General features: G+C 40.8%; 1 protein-coding gene across 1 annotated transcript; it reads left to right on the forward strand.

Annotated features, from left to right (window-relative positions):
• The first annotated feature begins 4,155 nt into the window (after nt 1-4,155).
• Nucleotides 4,156-20,716, forward strand: RGS21 (regulator of G protein signaling 21). Its single transcript, XM_074962196.1, has 4 exons — nt 4,156-4,166; nt 9,717-9,793; nt 11,977-12,143; nt 20,513-20,716. The coding sequence occupies exons 1-4, from the start codon at nt 4,156-4,158 to the stop codon at nt 20,714-20,716; spliced, it is 459 nt and encodes a 152-aa protein (XP_074818297.1).
• The last annotated feature ends 1,889 nt before the right edge of the window (nt 20,717-22,605 follow it).

Raw genomic sequence — 22,605 nt, forward strand, 5'->3', positions numbered from 1 at the left:
TTTACTTGCAGTTCACTGGAACTGTTCTCCCCTGTAATGTGCTCAATAAATGGCTTTTGTAAGTCATGCATATATAAAGCTAGCTCTCCATTTGATCATGTACATATTGTGTATGGAAGAAGCAGGACATTTATGCTGGCTCAAAAATCTCACCCTATCACATTGTGCAGAAACGTGGATGTGCTGCCAGTTTAACTTAAAATGCTAAACAGCTTCCATGAGAGACATCTCCCATCATTCAAAGTAAAAAAGAAAGAACCAGTTAAAAGTACTAAAGCATACTGGTCTCCACAGAATGCAAGTAACATTTATGGAGAGCAACTTAGAGCTTGCCTACATGGCCCCGCAGTGCAGACTATAGGGGGATGAGCTGCAGCACAAGCTAAAGCACTGCCCTATGATTTCCCCATCTTGACGATGCTAGCGAGAACTCAATGTTACCTAATTCACATTAATGTAGTCCTGTATGGAACAGGACTACATTAATGTGAACTAGGTACGCTTTTGTTTTCCGCTAGCAGGGTCTACATAGGGCCATCACAGTGCAACCCATTAGCACGTGCGTGCTGCAACTCACATGCCTTTTTCTGCAATGTGGGGCCATGTAGGCAAGCCCTTAGACTGTTAAAGTCCTAGAAATTCATGAAAATTGTATAATAAAGCAAATCTATGAAAAACGACGTAAAACTAACACAGGAATTGCTTTGAAGGTATTCTCAAAGGGAAAGTGCACTTGCGTAGCATTGACAAAGGATGTTGAGAAACAAGAGCTACTATCTAATTAACCCAAGATGAACAGTAAATGGAATAAAAATGTTTGGGGACGTTCGGGGAAGGAAGCCATAAGTGTGATGATTGTGAAAAAAGTATCAATGACAACTGAAAGAGTCACATCAAGTATATTGGGCCTGTTATGTACAGTTTTAGTACCAGTACAACAATGTCAATTAGGATTGAGATTTTTCCCCCCAACATAGATATACTAGTACAACTCCTAGTATGGATGCAGGTATACCAATATAAATGTGCTTATACCACTATAGCTTATTCCCTTTCCCATACGGAAATAAACTATACCAGTGGTGGGCAACCTGCGGCACACAGGCCGCATGCGGCCCATCAGGGTAATCTGATTGGACACAGCCCATGTCCTTATTCTCTATGCACATTTCTATCACATCATTTAAGCCGGTATCATGCTTTTGACAACTAACACATGATTTTTAAAGGTTTAGGATTGGCAATACTGATAACTGTAATCAAAATTTGGTCCCTTGTCTCCCAGAAGTACTTGAAGAAAACATCACTGTGCTTGTGACAATGGAATAAGATATGGAGAAACTCCTGTACAAGCTTTGGAATATACTAATACTAACTTTCTGAGTTGCTATCCCTGTGCTGTTCACACCCAAGAACAGAGCTTCAAGGTGAGATTCCAAAATACTTATGTGTTTGTCTCTTTTTACTACAGCATTTTAAAAAATTTATTAAAAGTAAGCTTAATTTTTGAACTAAACATATAGGCCTTAGAAAGCAAAAGAAAATCCTTGTTTATCCATATCATTTGAATACTTTCCTTAATATTTTTGTGTTTTCCCTAACTACTGTGTAACTCTCATTTTCTTTATATATGTATATGTAAAGGTTCAGACTCACCCCTGCGGCGCCTCCTGCTGGTAGTCATTGGGAATTAGCTCGTCCAGCCACCAGAGCGCCCTCTGCAGGCTGGTGATCCACCTTACCTCCGGCCCCCGTGTCCCTCCCAGGACCCGGTGCCCCTTTCTCTGGGGTGCTGCTCCCCTGGCAGTACCCCCACCCTCTCAGGTTCTGGGTCTCCCCACCCAGGGGAACCCCCACCCTCTAACTCCACCTTGCCTAGTCTGGGCTACTGCCAGTCCCCACTTAGCCCCTTATATCGGGAGCAGGCTGAAGTGTATACACCACTCATCACAGGCAAGGGGGTTTTGGACCTGCTGCCTCCACCTACCGATGGGTTGCCCCTCTGCAACCCTACACCTATTTGGCCTGTAGTCAGGCCTGCAGCCTGAGGCTTTCCAGGCCGGAGCTCCCAGCTCCTCTGGCCCTTCCCCAGCCCTGCTCCAATCTAGGTGTCCTGCTCGGCACCTTGCAGCCAGGCCCTTCTCCCTCTACAGGCAGAGGGAGAGTGACGGGGCTCCTGGCTCACAGCCTCTTATAGGGGCCAGCTGGGCCTGATCGAGCTGGCCACAGCTGCGGCTGCTCCCTTAATGGTCCTGGGCTTTTCACCACAGCCGCAGCCCTGTCAGGGCCGGAGCGGGTAACCACCCCGCTACAGTATAATTACACAAAGACATATTGCAATGATTTTTTTTCTATAATACCAATAGCCTGTGGGAACCAAGCTGCTTTTTTCAAACAAACGAAATATTTCAGAATACTCTTTAAGCTCACTAACAAGCCACTATTTATATGGTCTTGGGCTGGTAAAATTGCAAAGAATTTCTAGACAATGTTGAATTTTTAGATTTTATAATTATTTTTAAAGATAAGATTTTGTTGGTGTGTGTGATACATTTGCATTTAACTTGCATTGCCATCAAAATGACAAGAATCTACATTTTCTTATCAATGAAAATATCTAGTATCTTTGTGCTGAGGATCTTGTTAAGTATTGCTGAAGTACTTAATACAAATTCAGTTAGCTAAAGTAATTTTTAAAATTTTGAGATCTTAAATTTTCTTTAATAAACAGACATTAAGGACTAATGAGGTTTTCAAAATATTTAAGTAGTTCTAAGGGGAATACTGAATCAAACTTCTCAAAATACTAAACTAATCTCTCCCAGGGTAAGTTATTTAAGGCCATCCTACAGTTACCCTTTAAAAGCCAATACAAGAAAACTTGTCTGAATTGATTTTCCAGGATACCAGCAAATATTGGTTGCCTAGCAGAATCTGTCTTTGAATAAAGGTCAACCAAAATTGTACTTGAAACTGCATAATAGTACTTTGAAGTGGTCCCTATTGCAGGGAGTTACTTATTTAAGACAGTCCTTCGTGCAGGTCTCACTTGCTTAAAAATTGCTCAAAACAATATTAATTCATTCATACAGCTCATATGCCCAAGAAAAACTATCGCTGAGCATTCAGCTGGGCAGAATGAGTAGGGGACGACACAGCAGGAGAGATGAGGAGAGGAGATGAGAGGAGAAGGAAACCAGTCTGCAGACCAACATGTTCAGAGGAGTAGGGGACAGAGAGACCGGCAGGAGGACAGAGAAACGTACAGGAGAAGGAGGAGAATCAGGCAGTATGAAGCACATGCAGGGAAGCTCGGGGATAAAGAACAAAGGGAAAGGAGAGAGAACACGAAAAGCAGAAGGAGACAGTGCAATTAGTTTTCCCAGAAAGAAAATACCCTTATAGCACCACTGAAAATACATTAAGAGTTTATGTCGAAAAGAGATGTATTCTGAAAGCATTGCTGTAGCTGCCACTGGGATGTTGCATGATCACATTACTAGTAGTAGAAGTAGGACTAAATACTTATATTATTATAGTACGCAAAGGCCCAGGGCCTCATTGTTCAGGATGCTGTACAAACCCACAAAAGGAACAATCCTGTCTTGGAGGGCTTATCATGAATTTGGAAAAAAATTGGCACAGCTTTGTTAGTTGCATGCAGTATAGGGTTTGTTTTTTGTTTTTGTTTTGTTTATTGGGGTTAGAATTAGGTAGGAAGGAAGTAGGAAAAGGAAAGAGGAGCAAGAGGAACAGGCACAACTTGCCACCTTTCTCTCCATGATCGGTAGGCTGATAACAACATGGGCTCAAGACCAGGAAGTGACCCCCACAAGATGATGTCTCTGTGAAGATGTTGCTCAGAGTATAAAGAAAGTTTGAGAGATGTTTCCATCTAAACCATGTTTAATTAAATAGCTATTTCTTGCACTGGGGGGATTAAATTAGGCTGGCCATGATCAAAAACAAGCCATGATTGTGAAACAGAAATAATTTGAAAGAAAGTGGTAAAAACAGAATGTCAATTTGCAACCCGCTGTTTGGTTATTTGCATACTAATTGTAATGTGCCTGCTGTCACATTACCTTCAGCTTGAAGATCAGTCAGAAAGAAAAAATCTGCATTACCTGTGACAGTCAGACAGTGGAATGAAAAATGCCAGTGAAGTGAGTTGTTGTTTATGGCTATTTTTATCTGAGAAGATGTATGGAATGGGACAGCTGACATCTGATTAGCCTGGACAGTTTTTATTTCCTTCCTCATTTATAATTAATATGCTGATTTTGGTCCTTGGGGCAAATTCTGCTCACGATACTCATGAGAGTAATCCAACTGAAGTCAGTAAGATCACTCTGAGTGAAGCAAACAGCACTACTCTCAGGAGGAAAGTATGCAGGATTAGGGCCATTCTTTCTGATTTTCCCCGGTCTGTCATTCTGCTTCCCCATGAGATTTGAAAGCAGTTATATATTCACTGAACTTCCCAGGTATTTGTTATATATTTGATTAAAGTTGTTACATTTACTGATCCAATTTCTCTGCTGGCATAACTCCGCCAAAGGGAGAGAGTTGGTGAGCAGGAGCAGAGAGGTGACAGGCTCACAGATTGTCAGACAATTGACAATGTCACAATTTCATATAATATATTTTATGGTTTTGATTTGCGTTTTAATATATATTGACTATATTTAGATTCCATTTATACATATGCAATTTTATTAATTGTGTGTATTATTTTGCACAGTTATGATGCAAGTAAATTGACAGCTACTTCAATATAATGCTTGCGATTTTATAGTATCAATGCACTAACCTTATAGAAACTCCTCTGAAAACAATGGCACTTACATTATAACATATTAATGCTCCCATGTTGCATCTTGATAAGTATGCAATTAATGAATACTATTATTGTCTGTAATATACTTTCATAATTCTGTGTGGATTAGAACTCACAAACTCCCCTGTGCAGCTCAGTACTAGCTGTGAGAACCTAGATCTCAGGGAATATTTAAGAATATCAAATATATTTATAGCAATCATGACTGAGTCAAAAAATTTTAAAAAGCCCCTCAATATATTATTCAGAATGAAGAGTTTGACCAGTTTTAGCCATTACCAGCTGTTTAGTCTCTGGAAACACATCTTTTGAAGTCAATATCTATAGTATATATAGGATATATATAGGAGCATCATGATAGGAGCATAAGTCCCTGCTAGGATCAACGACTGGCATAAAGAATGTTCCTTAGATGATTTCAGAACAGATTTGTCAGTCAGACAAGAGCATCATAAACTTCACATTAAAGGTTACTATAAAATGTCCAATCAACCCTGAAAGAATCTGCCCTCGCATTTCTACTCCTCAGAAAGAAGCAGCATAGAATTCTTGATTGGGTGTTATGCAGCTGCAGAGGAAAGAGATTCCTCCCTATTAAGAATTATGAATAGCCTCCATATCTGATAGACACAGGAGGCCGGCAGTGCTTTGGTGAGACAACAATCACCAAGTCTAATTTTAGCTGGACTGAGCACCTGTCCTCATTAGGGGCCATAGCTTCCTGTCTAAGCCTGAGGTAGGAAATAACTGGACTTGCATATTTGGAACCTAGCAGGGTAAATTTAGACCCTTCATTGTTCTGAATAAAATGAGTGATTTCCTTACCCAATTTACTCTGTGGGAGTCTTTTGGATGAAGACATTGTTACCAATAATCTCCTCCAACTCACATCTCCTCCTTGGTCTTTTGATTTCCCACCTAGGGTAAGTCTTCACTGCATAGTTAACCCAGGTTCCTACCAGGTTTAGCCCAAACTTCCTTACCATCCACACAGAAGAACCTCTGACCAGGGTTTGGAGGTGCTTAAGCCCAGGCTAGCTTACCTAGAACCTGAGCCCCGGCTATACCTCAGGCTGGAAACTGCCCACTTTGCAGTAAGGACATAGGCTAAATCACTCAAGTGCTGATAGTCATACAATCCCCTTCCCACAGTTCTCTGGAAGGACATTTTGTGTCTCCCACAACTGATATAACTAACTGGGAAAGAATATGAGAGTATCACAGCACAAAGAACTGTGAGATATGTCCCCTGACACACACAGGCAAGTGCAGAAACAGTGAGGATATAGTAATGCTGAGAGTTTGCTATAGAGGTGCTCACACCCAGCCTACACTAACCTGGGTGCTCAGAACTGGGTGCTAATCTCGGTATTACCAACTTCAAGAGATCAAAAATCCTGAGTCAGTTGCCCAAAAAAATCTTGAGATTTTTTTCTCAAGATTATATTGTGGTTTAGATTTTTAAAATATTTTTAACACACCTCCCCTCCTCCCAGCCCATACCCTGTGTATGTGTGACAGATAGTATTCCCCATTATCCCAGCTATACCGGGTACAGTGAATTTGGCCCCTGCTGCATGAGCTTGCCACATCTGCCCATCCCCTGCACAGCAATTACTTCTGCCCCCAACCTCCAAGACAATCCTCCCCCCAGTCCCCTCCCCCCATCAATTTACCCCCACTCCTCCCGGGGTTTCTCACACACACACACACCCAGGCTTGAGGGAGCTGCAGCAGGGTCCCTTCCACCCATTCCAGGTGTCAACACGGGATGAGTGTGGGGTGGACTCACTCTGCAATTCCTTCCCCAGGCCTCCCTCCATCCTGGGGGCAGGAGCCATCCCCACTTTAGCCACTTGAAGAGTTGGGAGGTATAACCTTCCCAGGGTTGGGGGAGGAGCAGAGGTGCTGTGCCATCCTTGTTGGTCCCAGGAGGGAGTGGGGATTAGATAGCAGAGCTACCCAGAGCTACTGGGTTCTTTAGCTCCCTGCTTCACCCCCCCCCCCCGTGAGAATGGCTTTGGGTTGCCCAGGGGAGGGGGGGGAAAGAAAGGAGGTCTTCCTATAGCAGCTCTGACTGGTTGCTCAGCCAAAGGAGGTGGGCAAATGGGACATGCAGTGAATCAGATGGGGGTTTTCAGAGAGTTAGCAACTTTGAAACCATGCAGGTTAACTGTGCATTGAAGATATACCCCTAGTGTTTGCCAGCGGTAGCCTAGTATCAACACAAATCAGTGGGATAAAACACCTCTGTCCAGACTGAGCCAGAGAAGGGTATATGTTCAAGAAACTCATCACCCTTCAGCACCTTTTCTTAGAGGTGAGGAGGTTTTCTTTTCTCCTGTGGACATGAGAGTGAAGTTACCCAAAGACCAATAATATTAACTAAATTTGTAAATAATTTTTACAAAAAAGGAGATAAAATGGAATTAAAACAAGCTGTTTGCTTAACATATCTTGATTTACCCTTCTGATAAGCTAAACCAAATATGGCCATCTCAGCTTAGCTACAGAGGTAAAAGAAATATTTTATATGACTAAAGAGCAAGTTCCTGCTCTGACATCTCTTTGTCAGTGAGATCCTGCTGTTGTGCCCAGAGGGAGGTGAGTGACTCCCCACCTCACTCAGCCAGTTTATTAAACCCCACATCTTGGTCAGCTTGTAGGTCCAACAAGCCCACCTTGATCCAGAGCAGCTACCTCGGCTTTGCAAACCAGTAACCTACACAAACAAGAGAGTTTGGACTCTCTGCTTTCTCTAGAAGCCTCTGACGATACCAAAACCCTTTAACAATGCCAAATAATTGCTTTTGAAAGGCTTAAGAAACTAGCTTACATACTTCAGACACCAGATTGCACGTCTGCCCCAGACAGTTTCTGCATTGTCCTTTCAAATAGGCAGATGGGCATTTTGCTCAGTACAACACACCTCTCCCACTAATTTTTGGTTATGAACTATGAATTAGGGTATGAGGCCTAGATCCTCTCTCACGATCATTAAAAATTGAGCCTTTACAAATGTCATGGAAATTTTAGTAAGAGTTTTCTCTGGTGTATGTAACCAAACTCCCCCTCATGCCAATGTGATTCTGTGTGCTGGTGGTTTCTCTTTATCTTAGGAGTCGTCTACTTCTTGAGTTCACCAAGATTTTTACCTTGAATTTATTAACTCAGAATAATTCACACTTGAAAAGGCCCTTACTGACACTCCCCAACTCTTTGTTTGTTGTCATTTACCTAGGCTGATCCCTTGGACAGGTCACAAACATTTGCCATTTGCAATCAGTTAACTAATAGAAAAATACTCTGAGGCTATGTCTACACTTAAAATGCTACAGAGGCACTGCTGTAGGGCTTCACTGTAGACACTCACTACAGTGACAGGAGGGGTTCTCCCATTGCTATAGTTAATCCACTTCTCCGAGAGGCAATAGCTAGGTTGATGGAAGAATTCTTCTGTTTACCTAGTGCTGCCTACCCAGGGGATCGGGTCAGCATAGCTATGTCTCTCAGATGTGTATATTTTCACACCTCTGAGAGATGTAGCTATGTCGATGTAAATTTTCAGTGTAGATCAGGTCTAATTTACACATATCCTCATCTTCACTGCACATAACGTGGTCTTCACGAGGGGGGAAAATGCTATTTTAGACAAGGCAAATTGTAGTTTTAACATTTTAGCTGATTGAAGAAAACCCTAAAGTGTTAAATATACAATTTGCCTTGTCTATGCTAAGATTATAACATTTTAGTTAACAAGAAACCTTTTTTTCTAGTGTAGACATGGCCTCAGTGTAGACTTGGCCATACATGTGAGTGGCACAGTCATTCCACTCTGTATATCAATATGTAAAGCACATCTTGATGAAATCCTAAAATATAGTGATAGGTGGCTTAAAATTATCTAACTAGACAGATTGTGCTATAAATATTGCTGTCCAGTAAAATCCTCAGAAACTGAACATTTAAAAAAAATGGAGCCAGCCTAATAAATAGAACATATAAACAAACAACCACTTGACCGCTCTGCATCAGATACCCCCTAGGGTGTAAGACTTACATAATAATGGGTTTTATTCATTGGCAGGACAATGGATAACAGTTCAGGTGTTCAGCAAGTCTGTTTTAGACCATATTCCACATGCACCAAGTCCGGAAGGAAGGAAGGAGCACTTAAAATTATTAACTAGTTTGGAAAAGATCTTATTCTGTCCTGACAGGTTCCTAGATTTAGATACATCAGCCCAGAATTGAAATTTTATTGAGTAATTGTATTCTTGTGCTTTCTTAGAAATGGGAGAGGGGGAGCCTCCAACGCCCATGGGAAACAAAAAAGACAGATTATTACAGCTTTAACAAATACTTAATCAAAACCTTGTTAGGAAGCAAAACTATGAACGGATCCAGATATTTATACTAGTAGGAAACTGAGAAATAGCCCATTTATCACACCATTGCTAGTGTGATAACCTTTTAGATAATTTTAGTTATTGCAAGCAAAAAGTGTCATATAAATTAATGGTTAATCCATTCAAAGTTGAGAAGAAATCCAGCACTCCACTACAGAACAGTGACTAATATCTCTCCTGCACCTTTATTATAGTTCAGCCAATTGCAAACATTATTACTACTGTCTCCTAGATTAATAATCAAGTTGCCAGTGTCAAATTACATTCTACTTTGCAGTACTCTATGGTTATCTGTACGCTAAAAAAAGTCAGGCTTTCTTTTAACCTTTTACTGTTTGATATATGGTGCAATGTTGTAAGTTACTCATCTTGCTTCGTTAATGAGGTGATGATGACATGTTCCAAGCAACAGAAAAACTAACATAGACTGCATAGGCAAAAGATCACAATGCTATTTTCAAGGGTAGATGTTGTTTCCACAGGTCAACCCCTAAGGAAACAATGGCATGGTCTGAGACTGTGGATACACTACTGGCAAATAAAGGTAAGAGGTACTGTAAAAACATATCTACTGACTGTTTACCGGAGGTCATGGAGAGCTTTGGCACCAACTTCAGTGGGAGCAGATTCCAGCCCAGAGATGTTATAATTAAATGGTAGTTTGATCTAAATATGACACCTACGGTTAGTTTTAAAAATTACTAGCTACATTTTAAAAAAATACACAAATTAGAACCTCACTGAAGAATCTGGACCTATTAAGATTATTTCAATGGTGTTGTACGGGCAGAATGGAGGGCAGAATTTGGCCAGCTCTTACTTGGGGAAGTTTTCCACTCTCCTTGCCCATCCTCCATTGCAGTTGAACTGATTTTACTCAAACCTCCCTTCCAACCATCCTGCCCACCCCCTACTCCCCAGTTCATCTTCATGCAGAGATAGAACAAAAACAAAACATTTAGCCAAAAGGTGAAAATTTAGGGAAGTTATCAGTGACTGAAAGCAAGAGGATAGGCTGGAAACAGTTAACTATAGGGGTTGTGCTGTCACTCCTGCAACATTTCACCCTTACATTGGCCTATGTTGTTCCTGGGTTGTGTGGTTTTTCATGGGGCTCCTTTGTTTGGTGGCTTCTTTGTATGGCAGGTGGAAGAGTTTTTTTTTGTTTGTTTGTGTTTTTTGGCCTTAGTTCCTCAGGATTTAATGAATGCCTGTCTCAAGTGGTACATGCTGTGTCAAGCAGCAGCTTTCCAATTCGTCTCTGCAATTCAGATCATACACCACTCCTAACTTATCAGTCATTGTTTCTGGCCATCCTCTCCCTTGGCCCAGGACCTGATTTAGTCCAGATAACGAGAGGTGCTATGTGCTATCTATACAGAATAAAAGACAGCGCTTGCCCCAAAGAGCTGCCCTTTTTGTACCATCTTGGCTCTTCCACTAGTTGTGACCTAGCAGAAGGTTTTATTTTGCTCTCACTGAAGTTAATTGTAAAAGTCACATTGACCTCAGTGGGAGCAGGATCAGTCTAGAGTTCTGTAACAAAGAAACTACTGATAGACAAAATTCCCATCATCATTCCCATCTCGGTGTCAATTTCAAAACAAATCCTGTACAGCTTTCAAGAACATAATGAAATTCTCTGCGTTTAAAGTACAGTTGCCAGATGGAGTTTTCAATTGAAAGGCATAAAGTCTTAAAACTTGAATTTAAATTGCATTCTTAAATATTCCCTTTTCATTTACATGGACTTTAAATAAAATTACAGTTTCACTCTCCCCAAATAAGTTTTCAGTTTCCACAGACTATCTCAGGATCAGTCTGAAATGGATTTCCTGAATGGGAGAAAATTCTTTTCAAATGACAAGATATGGAATACAGGATTATTACTTCTTATCTGTATTACCTTGTAGTACCTACAGGCCCCAACCAAGATTAAAACTCCACTACAGTTGGCACTAGAGAAACACACAGAAAGAGAGACTCCAAACCCTGGTGTTATCATCATCTAAATAGAGAAGATTAACTGGATTTCCTGGATATCCCCGGTCTACTAATGGGGAACTGAGGCAAAGAGAGATTAAGCGAGTTCACAAGGACACGCTGGAATTCTGTGGCGGAGCCAGGAACTGAATGGGCATCTCCCAGTTCCCAGTATAGTGCTTAAATCTCAAAACCTTTTCTGATGGTGTATAATTTTCATATGAACTACAGGTAATACTGTAAATAGTGGAAAGTTAAGATTTTTCATGAATTAGTCAATCTTTCTAATACAAGTAAATATCTTCCCATTAAAATTACTTTTCACATGTCAAATTCTGCAGTTCTGAGTTGAAAAAACTCTCATTGATTACTTTGAATTTTGAAGGGTTGGGGGGGGGGAAGCAAACAGAAACCAACTATCTTTCTTCAATGGGAGTTTGTCTGAGTGATCAATCCCCAAATGTTAACATTTGGTTATGCTGACATAGCTAAATCCTGTGGTCCTTTCTCAGACAAGATTCCCATTAAATTCAAAGTTCCAAAATCAGCCTTCTGTTATACTCGTACAATTACATTGAAATGAAAGCGGTTTTGTTTGAGTCTAACAAAAGGCTGAATTTGTCCCAGGGGTTTGTAGACTGAATAAGGACAGAAGGATTCAATTTTTGGACCCTAACATGATTTACCCTCTGGACTGCTACATAGGTTATATAGGTCTTCTAATTTATTTTTCTATTTCTGCAGATGGCTTGGCTGCCTTTAGAACATTCCTGAAGTCTGAGTTCAGTGAGGAGAACATTGACTTCTGGATGGCCTGTGAGGACTTCAAGAAAACTAAGTCTTCTGCTAAAATTGCCTCAAAAGCCCAAAAGATGTATTCAGAATTTATCCAGGCTGATGCTCCAAGGGAGGTAAAACAGTCATTTTTACTTTCCTCAGATAGTTTCCAGGGATAGTCCTCAAGCTGCAAAGCTCAGATCCAGAATGTCATGATATTCAAGATCACAGTGTGTCTACAACAGGACGCATTTATGAAAGACAAGTAACTACAACTACAGACAACCAAACAGGCTTCCAAACAGCTTGAGTTTCAGCTTTGCTTTTCTCATTTACGAGAGAATACACCCTTCTTATAACTCTTAAAAGCACACAGAGACATCTAGTGTCTGAATATACACTTCAGGTAAACATTACACAGGATTTGGGTTCAGTGCTACCTCTTAATGCATGCACTCTCATTTTGATGCATGGAGAAGTATGCATTATTGCAAACTCAATTTTATCATGACTCTAGCAATTTTGGGGCTTTTTTTACCTCTCATATGAGGGTAGCCTTTCATCATGTTAACTCGTGATTTTTCCCTTACTCAGAATAACTGTCCCATTACTCTCAAGGGGGTTGAAAAGAGCATGATGGCAATTTCCCTACAGTCTATCTGCTTGCTGAAGTGAGGCTGCCTGTAATAAATGTGGCTGCCACCTCCCACAGGCAAAATGGCTCCCACTCTAGACAAGAGAGTTAGGAAATGGACTGTGAGGAGCATCAGAGACTCTATAAAAAGGTTCATGTGCAGAATGTGGGAGGAGCAGGACACTGGCAGGTGGGGTGGGGGAGAAGCAGACTTCCTCTGCAATTCTAATGAAGGGTAAAGGGAGGCTGAAGAAGGTGGAGTGATAGTGATGGGGGTAGGAGAGAGATTAGATGGCAGCTCCCTCACGTTAGGGGTGGAGGAGGGCAAGAAGAGCCCTCTCTGAGTAATCAGGGGAAGGACACATTTTTGCATGTGTATCTGAGGCTGAATTTTGACCCTTAAAAGCTCTCACACGCTTTGGGGGCAGGTGGCATCCCCCTAAAGCTTCAAAAACCCATAAGGCACATAAAAACCCTCACAAATGTATTAGTTTACATTAGCATCTCATGATTATTTAGCCAACCTCATGATTTTTGAAAGGTTGGGGTTGGCAATAGTGGCTATGCATTTACTTTTCTTGGCTTTTCATTGACAATATGCTTCTTTATGGTACGATAAACTACATTCCTTCCACAAAGTAAATTAAAGTGTGCTACTGGCTACTATTTGTTCATTTCCTTTAACAGAGATTTTTGATGTTATGAATATTGAAACATTCCCTTTGAAATACTCCTTCCACAATGTTCAATTTGATCACGAAAGAAAATGTTTTGTGTGAATGAAGAAATATGTGAATTAATTACCTTATGATGTGTGCTCCCTCCGTGGCCTTTGCACTGATCCTTCTGCTTTTGATAGTGACAGTGTTTTGAATGTCCTGATGTCTTATGACTGATCAAAGCTCTTTTATATTATTATTATTACAAACAAAATTACAAAAATGATAGGCCAAATCCTATAATTTTTGTCTTGCTGACGTCAATGAGAGTTGCAGGGACTCAATACCTCTGAATTTGGAGCATGAAAACCATGAGTGAAATTATCTAGCTGAAACTGCAGATGATAGCAAAAAGAATATTATTATAATTAAATGCTGGTAGCGCCAAGTAGGAGTAACTAAATGACAGGGACTCTAATTTAGTACTTATCTGATCATGAATCCCCCTTTTTAAAAATAATTTTATGACTGTCCTTTCTTCTGCATGAGATAAAGTAACACTCAGACTTTATTTTTTTTAAAAGCAAAACAAAACATTAAAATGTCCTTTAAGACTACATTATATCTAGGGTCCTTCATTTTCAGTTTTTACCCATTTTTCCCAAAAAATTCCTGGGTTTAAAAAAAATTATTTGACTTTTACTAATTTTCACCCAAATTTTGGACATGCCAGAAGTCCCTGGACCCAACTCCTCAATCAGGAAGGAGAGATGGTGGCTTGGTCCCTCCATGCAGAGTCCCTGCCAGATGGCACGGTGTGCCGCTGCAGAGACGGATATTCTGGTTAGTTGCGCTGCTCTGAAATTAGTAAGCAAAATGAGCAGAGAGCTGGGTCCTGGCAGCAGAGACCACCTGACCTGACCTTTGCAGCAACAGGTCCACAAGGAACAGAAGGCTTCCTTAACTGCTGAACTGTGGTGAGTAACAGGCACCTCTTCCTTGATGCCCCCTGTGAGTACTGAGCACCCCTTCAACACCCTCTCTCCTCTGGTTGCTGCCCCTTGTGAGTACCAGATACCCTCCTCCCCTTTGAAGCACTTCTCTCCTCTCACCCATTATCCCCAGGCACCCCACCACCTTACGCTCCCTTCCTCCTCCGGGCACCCCACAGTCCCTGCCAACTGCCTCTCCTGAGAACCTCACACACTGTTCCCCTCCAGACATTCCCCTACCACCTGCCTGCTGCCTCCCATGAATACAGGGCACCTACCCTCACTGAGCAGCCCCTGCTTGCTGCCCCCCTTGAGTGCCAGATGTAACAGAATGCTAAACTGTATTATATTGTTCACTAGGAGGTGTCATGTGTAACATACTTTCATTAAGCTCACAACAGCCATCCTTCCTAGCAGTGCAACAGAGTATCTTTTAGTGAACACATCTCTGGTGTGGCTCTCTAAGAAGGAAACTCTGTACCCAGTCCATATCTGGTGCAAGAGTCTGACATTCTAGTAGCAGCCCTGCAGCCTACTCAGTACAAGAAGCACATGACATTGTGTCAGAAGTAAAGGTAGTCTAACTGGTGCCAGAGGAGAGTACAAATAGAAAAAAATTAGCAACAAGGTTGCAAACAGAAAGAACAAAGCAACAAATATTGCGGGATCAATCTAATCAACAAGCCACTTCTCAGTGCCCCTGAGAAATTCCATTTTCAAGGAACTTTAGAATGGACAGACTGGAAGCAGTACTTTGCAATATTTTGAACTGCTACAAAACTCCACCGGAAACTGGAGATATTCAGGTATCTTCTTTAATTTATGCTATGGGGAAGCAGGCAAAGCATATCTTTAAATCTTTTGCCTTTACTGAAGATTGTCACAAAGATTATTATGAAAGGGTTCTGTATGTGTTTGATTTCATACTTTACACCTCAGAGAAATGTGGCTTATGAAAGAGCATGTTTTCACCAGAGAATTCAAGAACGAGGAGAAAATGTTGACTCTTTTATAAGAGTTCTGCATACATTGGCTGGAAACTCTGATTTTGGGACTGCAAAACATGAAAACATCAGAGACAGACTAATCATTGAACCTAGAGATAAAACCATTTCACAGGAACTACAATTAAAGACAGATTTAAATCTACAAACTGCTACCCCCTTAGCAAAACAGTCTGAACTAGTCAAACAGCAGAAGAAGAGGCAGGAGCAACTTGAAAAACCTGAAACTAGCTTAGAAGCTATAAACAGACACACCATGAGAGCTAAAAATCATTAATATAGAAGGTCTGAGGCTATGAGGGAGTCCCAGGCTACCAAGAATTTCAGACTAAATGCAGAGGATTTGGAAAAATTCATAGCTTAAGATGCATGTCATGCTAAACATGAAATATGTAATAAATGCACAAAATATGGACATTTTGCAGCTGTTTGCCATACCAAGGCAGTCAGGGAGTTGACTAATATTTCAGACAATCAAGAGCCATTGTTTCTAGGATCTATCACATGTGGTGACACATAGCCTGCCTGGAAAGTGAAACTGAATATTCATGGGAAGGTTATTAACTTTTAAATGACTAAGTATTAGATGTAACCATCCTCTCAAAAGGGACTTACAATCACCTATAATCTCTCCCAGAGCTGAAATTACCTATCTCCTTGACTAGCTCCGGAGGTAATCTGAACTGTATGTGCCAGTTCACCACAGAAACAATTTACGAAGACAAAAGTTTTGCATTCAGAATGTACATGATCAAAGGATCAAAGACCAACAATCTTCCCAGACACATCATGGCAGGCCTAGTGAGAAAGGTGTGAGAACTCAAAATATTTGGAGCTATTGGGCTTTTAAAAGGAGATCCAGTACAAATAACCTTAAAAGACAATGCTGAAACATATAATGTACATAGACCTTGCAGGATTCATATCCCCTTGTTTCATAAAGTAGAAACTAGATTAAAGAGAATGGAGCAGATAGGCATTATTGAGAAAATCTGAACGAACACCATGTGCTCCAGTAATCCTGTTTATAAAGAAAAATGGAAAACTACAAATCTGTATGGATCTTAAAGATTTAATTAAACAGCTGTGAGAGAAAAACAGATCCTCCCACAATGGATGACTTCCTCCCCAAAGCAAAGGAGCCACAGTATTTTCCAAACTGGATGCCTCAAACAGAGTCCGGCTACTTCCTTTAGCCAAAGAGTTCTAAACTGGCTATATTCATCATACCCTTTGGGAGATTTTTCTTTTGAAGATTAGCTTTTGGGATTACCAGTGCACCTGAAATTTTCCAAAGAAAGATGGCAGAACTGTTAAGAAACACAAATGAAGTTGTAGTTTTCATGGATGATGTTTTAATATATGGGTCCTTTGATGGAAGAACACAACAAAACCCTTAGTAAAGTTCTAAGCCTAATCAGTCAGTCTGGACTGAAGCTAAACAAAGAAAAAATCATTTTCCAAATATCTCAAATTGAGTTTTTAGGACAGACAATGAACCAAGATGGAATCAGTCCTAGCTCTGAGAAAGTAAAAGCTATTTGAGAATTGAATGCACCAACAAATGTACCTGAACTGAGACATGTACTGAGGATGGTAAATTATTTTGGTCGATACCTACATGACCTTTCTATAGTGACAAAACCACTGAATGAACCTTTAAAATCCACATCTTTGCTATGGGGGTCAAATCAAGAAATTGCCTTCAGAAAGGTAAAAGAAATTACCTCAACAGCTCCAGTACTCAAGTACTGTGATGTGACCAAACCCACAATGGTCAGTCCAAATGCAAGCAGCTATGGGGTAGGTGGTGTATCATTGCAACAACATGGATCTGAATGGAAGCCAGTTGCATTTTGCTCTCACATACTCATAGAAGCAGAAAAACTATATGCACAGATTGAAAAGGAGTGTCTGGCAACCCTAGGATATGTGAGAATATTTACAAATATCTGTGTGGACTGGATTCTTTTACACTGATAACAGACTATAAGCCACTTGTAACTCTCATCAATGGAAAAGACTGGGATCAAGCACCACTGTGATGCCAGCATCTATCAATAACGTTAATGTGATTTAACCCAGTTGCTACATGTGTTCCTGGCAAAAATCAGGTAGTAGCAGACACACAGTTCCAAAGCCCAGCATCACCTGTGATCTTGAAGATGATGTAAGGGCACACATGGATGCTATGGATAAGAGAGTCTCAGTATCAGAAAAAGAAAAGGAGTACTTGTGGCACCTTGGAGACTAACCAATTTATTTGAGCATGAGCTTTCGTGAGCTCACGAAAGCTCATGCTCAAATAAATTGGTTAGTCTCTAAGGTGCCAAAAGTACTCCTTTTCTTTTTGCGAATACAGACTAACACGGCTGTTACTCTGAAACCTGTCAGTATCAGAAAAGAGACTACACCAGGTACAAAAAAACAATCTTGGCAGACATGCAGCTTCAAGAAGTTCTAAGTTACATTAGCTACTTGGGCCAGCTGGCCTTAAACAGCATGAAGGAAGTGACAGGAGCCTAGTTTGCAGTACATGGACAATTAAGCGAGCCAGATGGACTAATGATTAAAGGCGATTACACTGTAGTTCCAAACAAAATGAGAAGTGAAATCCTAAACCTCATCCATGAACAACATCAAGGATTAACTAAATGCCATGAACAGGTCAACCAGTCAGTGTGGTGGCCAGGCATCAGCAAAGACATAAAGAATAAAGTGTCTGCATGTGAAAGTTGCAGAACTAATACACCAAAACAACACAAAGAAGCTTTAATAAACCCTCCTCTACCCCAGACAGACCTGGGAAGAGACCAACTGCAGATTTGTGTGATTTCAGAGGACATCATTACCTGGTTGTAGTGGACTATTTTTCCAAGTATATAAAAATAATGTATTGAAAAGACATAACATATCACAGTGTTATTGAGAAACTGAAGTGCACTTTTGCTCATTTCAGTATTCCAGAACAACTAGTGATGGACAACGGACAGCAATTCATACAGCAGAATTCAAATAATTCTGAATGAAATATGATTTTGATTGTATTACTAGCAACCTACAAGTGAATGGAGATGCTGAGACAGCTATACAGACAGCCAAGAAAATCCTGCAACAGGAAGATCCATTCCTTGCTCTTCTGAGCTCTAGATCAACACCAATAGCAGCTATTGGATATAGTCCAGCACAACTCCTGGTGGGAAGACAACTCAGAACTACTGTTCCAACTTCGGAAGAGAGTCTATCTCCAAAGTAGCTGGACAGAAAGAGAGAAGCCAAATCGGATAAAAAGGCAAAAAAGAGCTTCCAAACAAATTTCATAACAGATGTCTCTCAGAACTACCAGATCTAGAACCTGGCATCCGTGTTTGTGTCAAAGTGGATGGAGAAAAAGGATAGACAATTCCAGCTGTCACAAAGAAAAAGAATTAATTACTTAGATCATATATGATTGAGACAGACAGTGGAAAGTTCAACAGAAACTCTCAACATCTACAGTTTGTTCCTCATTAAAAAATAATCAGAGCAAGCAAATTCTACAGATGGCAGACACGGAACAAGAAGATGACAACTCAAAGTTTCCAAACCAACCATAGCCAGTCATTGAAACTAATGGACAGCCGGGGACCATGTTGAAATATGTTTGAGTTTTATAATTAGAAAACCAGTATGATTCAGAGATACTTAACAGACTGATCTACTGAACTCTAAAGATAACATGATTATGTAAAATGGTAGAAATATAAAACTTAAAGGGGAGATGTAATAGAATGTTAGATGGTATCGTACTGTGTACAAGGAGTGCATGACACCAGGCACACTTCGTCCCCACTCCCTGCCCACTGCATCTTATGAGTTTTGGCCTCCATGACAGGCCCAGCTACTCAGAGGGCCACTTCAGCACAGCCCTAGCTAGGTGATACCACCAAGACAGGAGTCCCAGAACACAGAGCCCAATGCACTTCCCCTACTGGACAGAGGCCCTGGCACTCTTCTGACTCCCAGCCCCTGTGTCCCATCTCTGTGACAGGAGAGATGATTATTTGGGGATGCGGGTTCTGGTCAAGTAATATTGCTGGTCTATTCTCTCCAGTAGCTGTCAAGTGATAGTGACCCATTCTGAGTGCTGGAGGAGTGTAAGTCACCAACAGTTAACTGTTTTAAAAATAAAAGTTCTATTCCTGTAATGGAAAATTAGAAATAATAGTTTCATAAATATTTGGAGAAAAATACCTGCCTGATGATAAAAGTATCAATAAATCTTCACACTGATAAATCCAAGGAATGCACCAAATTGTGATAAAATACATGCTTTCATAAACAGAAAAACAGTTTATCAATCCAGATTCAGAAGCAGATAAATTATTCAGCTATTGTGTGTAGTTCAACTACAGTTTGGTCCTTGGCCTATCAAGCATTCAGCAGATAATAAAATCAATCAATTTTATTGGTCTAATTTTACATTTCTGTGGGTGTAATGGTGCACTAACTATGGACTAGACAGTGACTTGGACTACGTGCCCACACAGAATGAGCACCCCCTCATACACGATACAACTCTGAGCAGACCATTTGTATCTTGGTCCAGGTACACAGTTGTAAATGTTGCTGAACACCGCATTACACCCTTCCCAGAGGCAATCCTGTGTGTTCATCCTGCTCTCATGGACTACAGCTTTATTATTATTGTTAATAATTAGCCAATTAAAGAACAAGTAGGGAGTCTATTTTCACCTCAAAAGACACTTATTACTTCCTTTATGATTAATAAGTTACACATCTGTGATTCATGGGGAGAACAGAACTCCCTTTAGTTAACATTCAAATAGCCCTAAAATGGCTGGAGAATTAAGGTATCTCGGTTGATTGAGTTGTGTTATAGAACATTTTTTGCAAAGGGTAGGTCTCTGAAAGGAAATGCAAATGCTTTACTTTTGGTATTATAAAGAGTTAGAATTTCTTGCCTTGATCTACACTTAGATAATCAAAAGCATTTTTAACTTCTTTCTGTAGTGATATGATCTCTTTAAGCCCAGGGAGTCAAAATAAACTAATATTCAATAGACTAGAAAATAAAGGCATTAACTACATGCTAGTTTGCATCAGAGAGCATATTCTGAGAAAAAATTCAAATAGTATTTTCATCACTCACGAATACAAACTTCAATTCTCCAGTAAAATTTAAACTAATTTTATGACACCTTACTTCCACAGATTAATATTGACTTCGCTACCAGAGACCACATCTCACAGAATATCTCAGAACCAACCCTGAAATGTTTTGATGATGCTCAGAGACTGATCTATAGTCTCATGGCCAAGGACTCTTTCCCTAGGTTTCTAAGGTCAGAAGTTTATAAGGAACTGGTAAATAAGCAACAGAATAGAAACCAGAAAAGATGGCTCTCATTTTTGTGAATAAGGTAAATATCAAAGACACAAGGATTATGAATCTTCTCAATTGCAACTAAGTATAGCATAATACATTGTTAAAGTGGTTATGCACACTACATATAAGAATTCCCATTTGCTTTTGAAATACAAAATGCAATATACTAAAATGTACAACAATATTACTACTAACAGAGTTGGCTGGGAATTTTTCGATGAAATGTTTTGCAGCAAAAATGCTGATTCATCAAAACTGAAACTTTCCATGGGAAAGTTTCTCAACTCAATTTTTTTTTAAAAAGGTACAAAATTGTTAGTTTGAAATGACTTTTCATTTTGAATTTTAAGCTTAGTAGGACACAAATAGAAAAATGGTTGAAATCAAAACAAACCAAATATTTCTGGTCAGTTTTGACTGACCCTAACCGAAATTTGGGGGAAATATTTGGATCAGGAAAATTTTCAATATTTTGACTTTTTATCTCAATTGGAGACAGGAAAATATTTTCAAATCTCAAAATTTTTTGCAGGATTGAAAAATGTTTCATGGATAGCTCTAATTTATGATTTTACTCCAAAAAGTTTAAAAATCTAGTAAAATGTTTAAGTTCGTTGAGCCCTCTCAATTCACCAACGTTCTGTATGAGGTAGCACCCAAACCTGAAGAGGACTACTTGCACAACACTGGGAGCAACCTGGATAGAAATTGGCTGGGGAAGAGGTACAGATAGAACTGTATGAAAACATCCAACATATTATATATAATTAAGAGCCTGTATAAATCACGATTTTATGGACTGCACAGAAATTGTAAAATTAGCTCAATACTGCAATTTTTCCAAAGCGTAAGCACCCATCCCTGTTTCCAGCTCCCTGATGAGGCCACAGGGGCTCATGGGGTAGTTAGCAGAGTAGTTCCAGAAGGAAGATGGGCAGGGGATAGGCCGGATGTATCCCGGGAGTGGGGTGTGCACAGCCAATCCTATCCTGGTGTGCTCCATGCTCAGCTCCAGTCCAGGCCCCCACTGCTGCTTTCTGTCCAGCTGGCAGGAAGAAGGGGGTGGTGCTGACAATGTAGTGACTAGGAACCCCAGCCCACCCCACAGTAGCCCCCACAGGCCCGGGGGCAGACACCAGAGCGCTGGCTGGCAAGGAGCTGAGACCAGGATCCACCCCCGTGCTGTAACCAGCACAGTAGCCAGACTTGCTGCTGTTTGAAACAGGAGCAGGTGTGTGAGGGGGCCCTGCCCTACTGGGGTATGGATACTGGTCTCAACTCCTTGATAGCTGGTGGGCCTGTGGGGGCTGCTGTGAGGCAGGGCAAGCCAGGTTTCCGAATCACCAGGTTGTCATCATCGTCCTCTCTTCCCACCAGCTGGACGGGAAGCAGCAATGGTGGCTTGGGCTGGAGCTAAGCATGGAGTGTGTCAGACCCAAATTCCTGTCCCAGGCCAGACCAGTCAGAACCACATGGTTCATCTGCACACTGAGTTGCCTCTCGCTGCTCATCCCGGTGGTGTTTGTCATCCTAGCCATTAGTGTCTCAAACCCCAGCCCACCCTCCTTCCTTCCCTCCTGGGACAGGACTGGCCACCACTTCCCCACCACCACGCTCCAGGATGGGACCAGACTCCTAACTGCCCAAGGGCAGCTGTGGCCTTCCTGCTGTTGGGAAAATTGAAGGTTTGGAGGGAGGGGGACTCAGCAGCCCTGCAAACCCTGTGAAATACAAACATTTACCGATAAGGCTGCCATGAATTTAAAAATAAAAATCAGCAATTTTCTCAGGACCTTATCTATAATTAGTGATCCAGATCCTCAGTCCTGTTAAGTCTGCTTTGTGCCACTCATTTTGTAAAGTCCAAAATAGTCATGCAACATGTTTAAACAAAAATCATTATATGTGTTTCAAAATA

Source organism: Natator depressus, chromosome 8, assembly GCF_965152275.1.
Source record: "Natator depressus isolate rNatDep1 chromosome 8, rNatDep2.hap1, whole genome shotgun sequence".
Taxonomy (NCBI): domain Eukaryota; kingdom Metazoa; phylum Chordata; order Testudines; family Cheloniidae; genus Natator; species Natator depressus.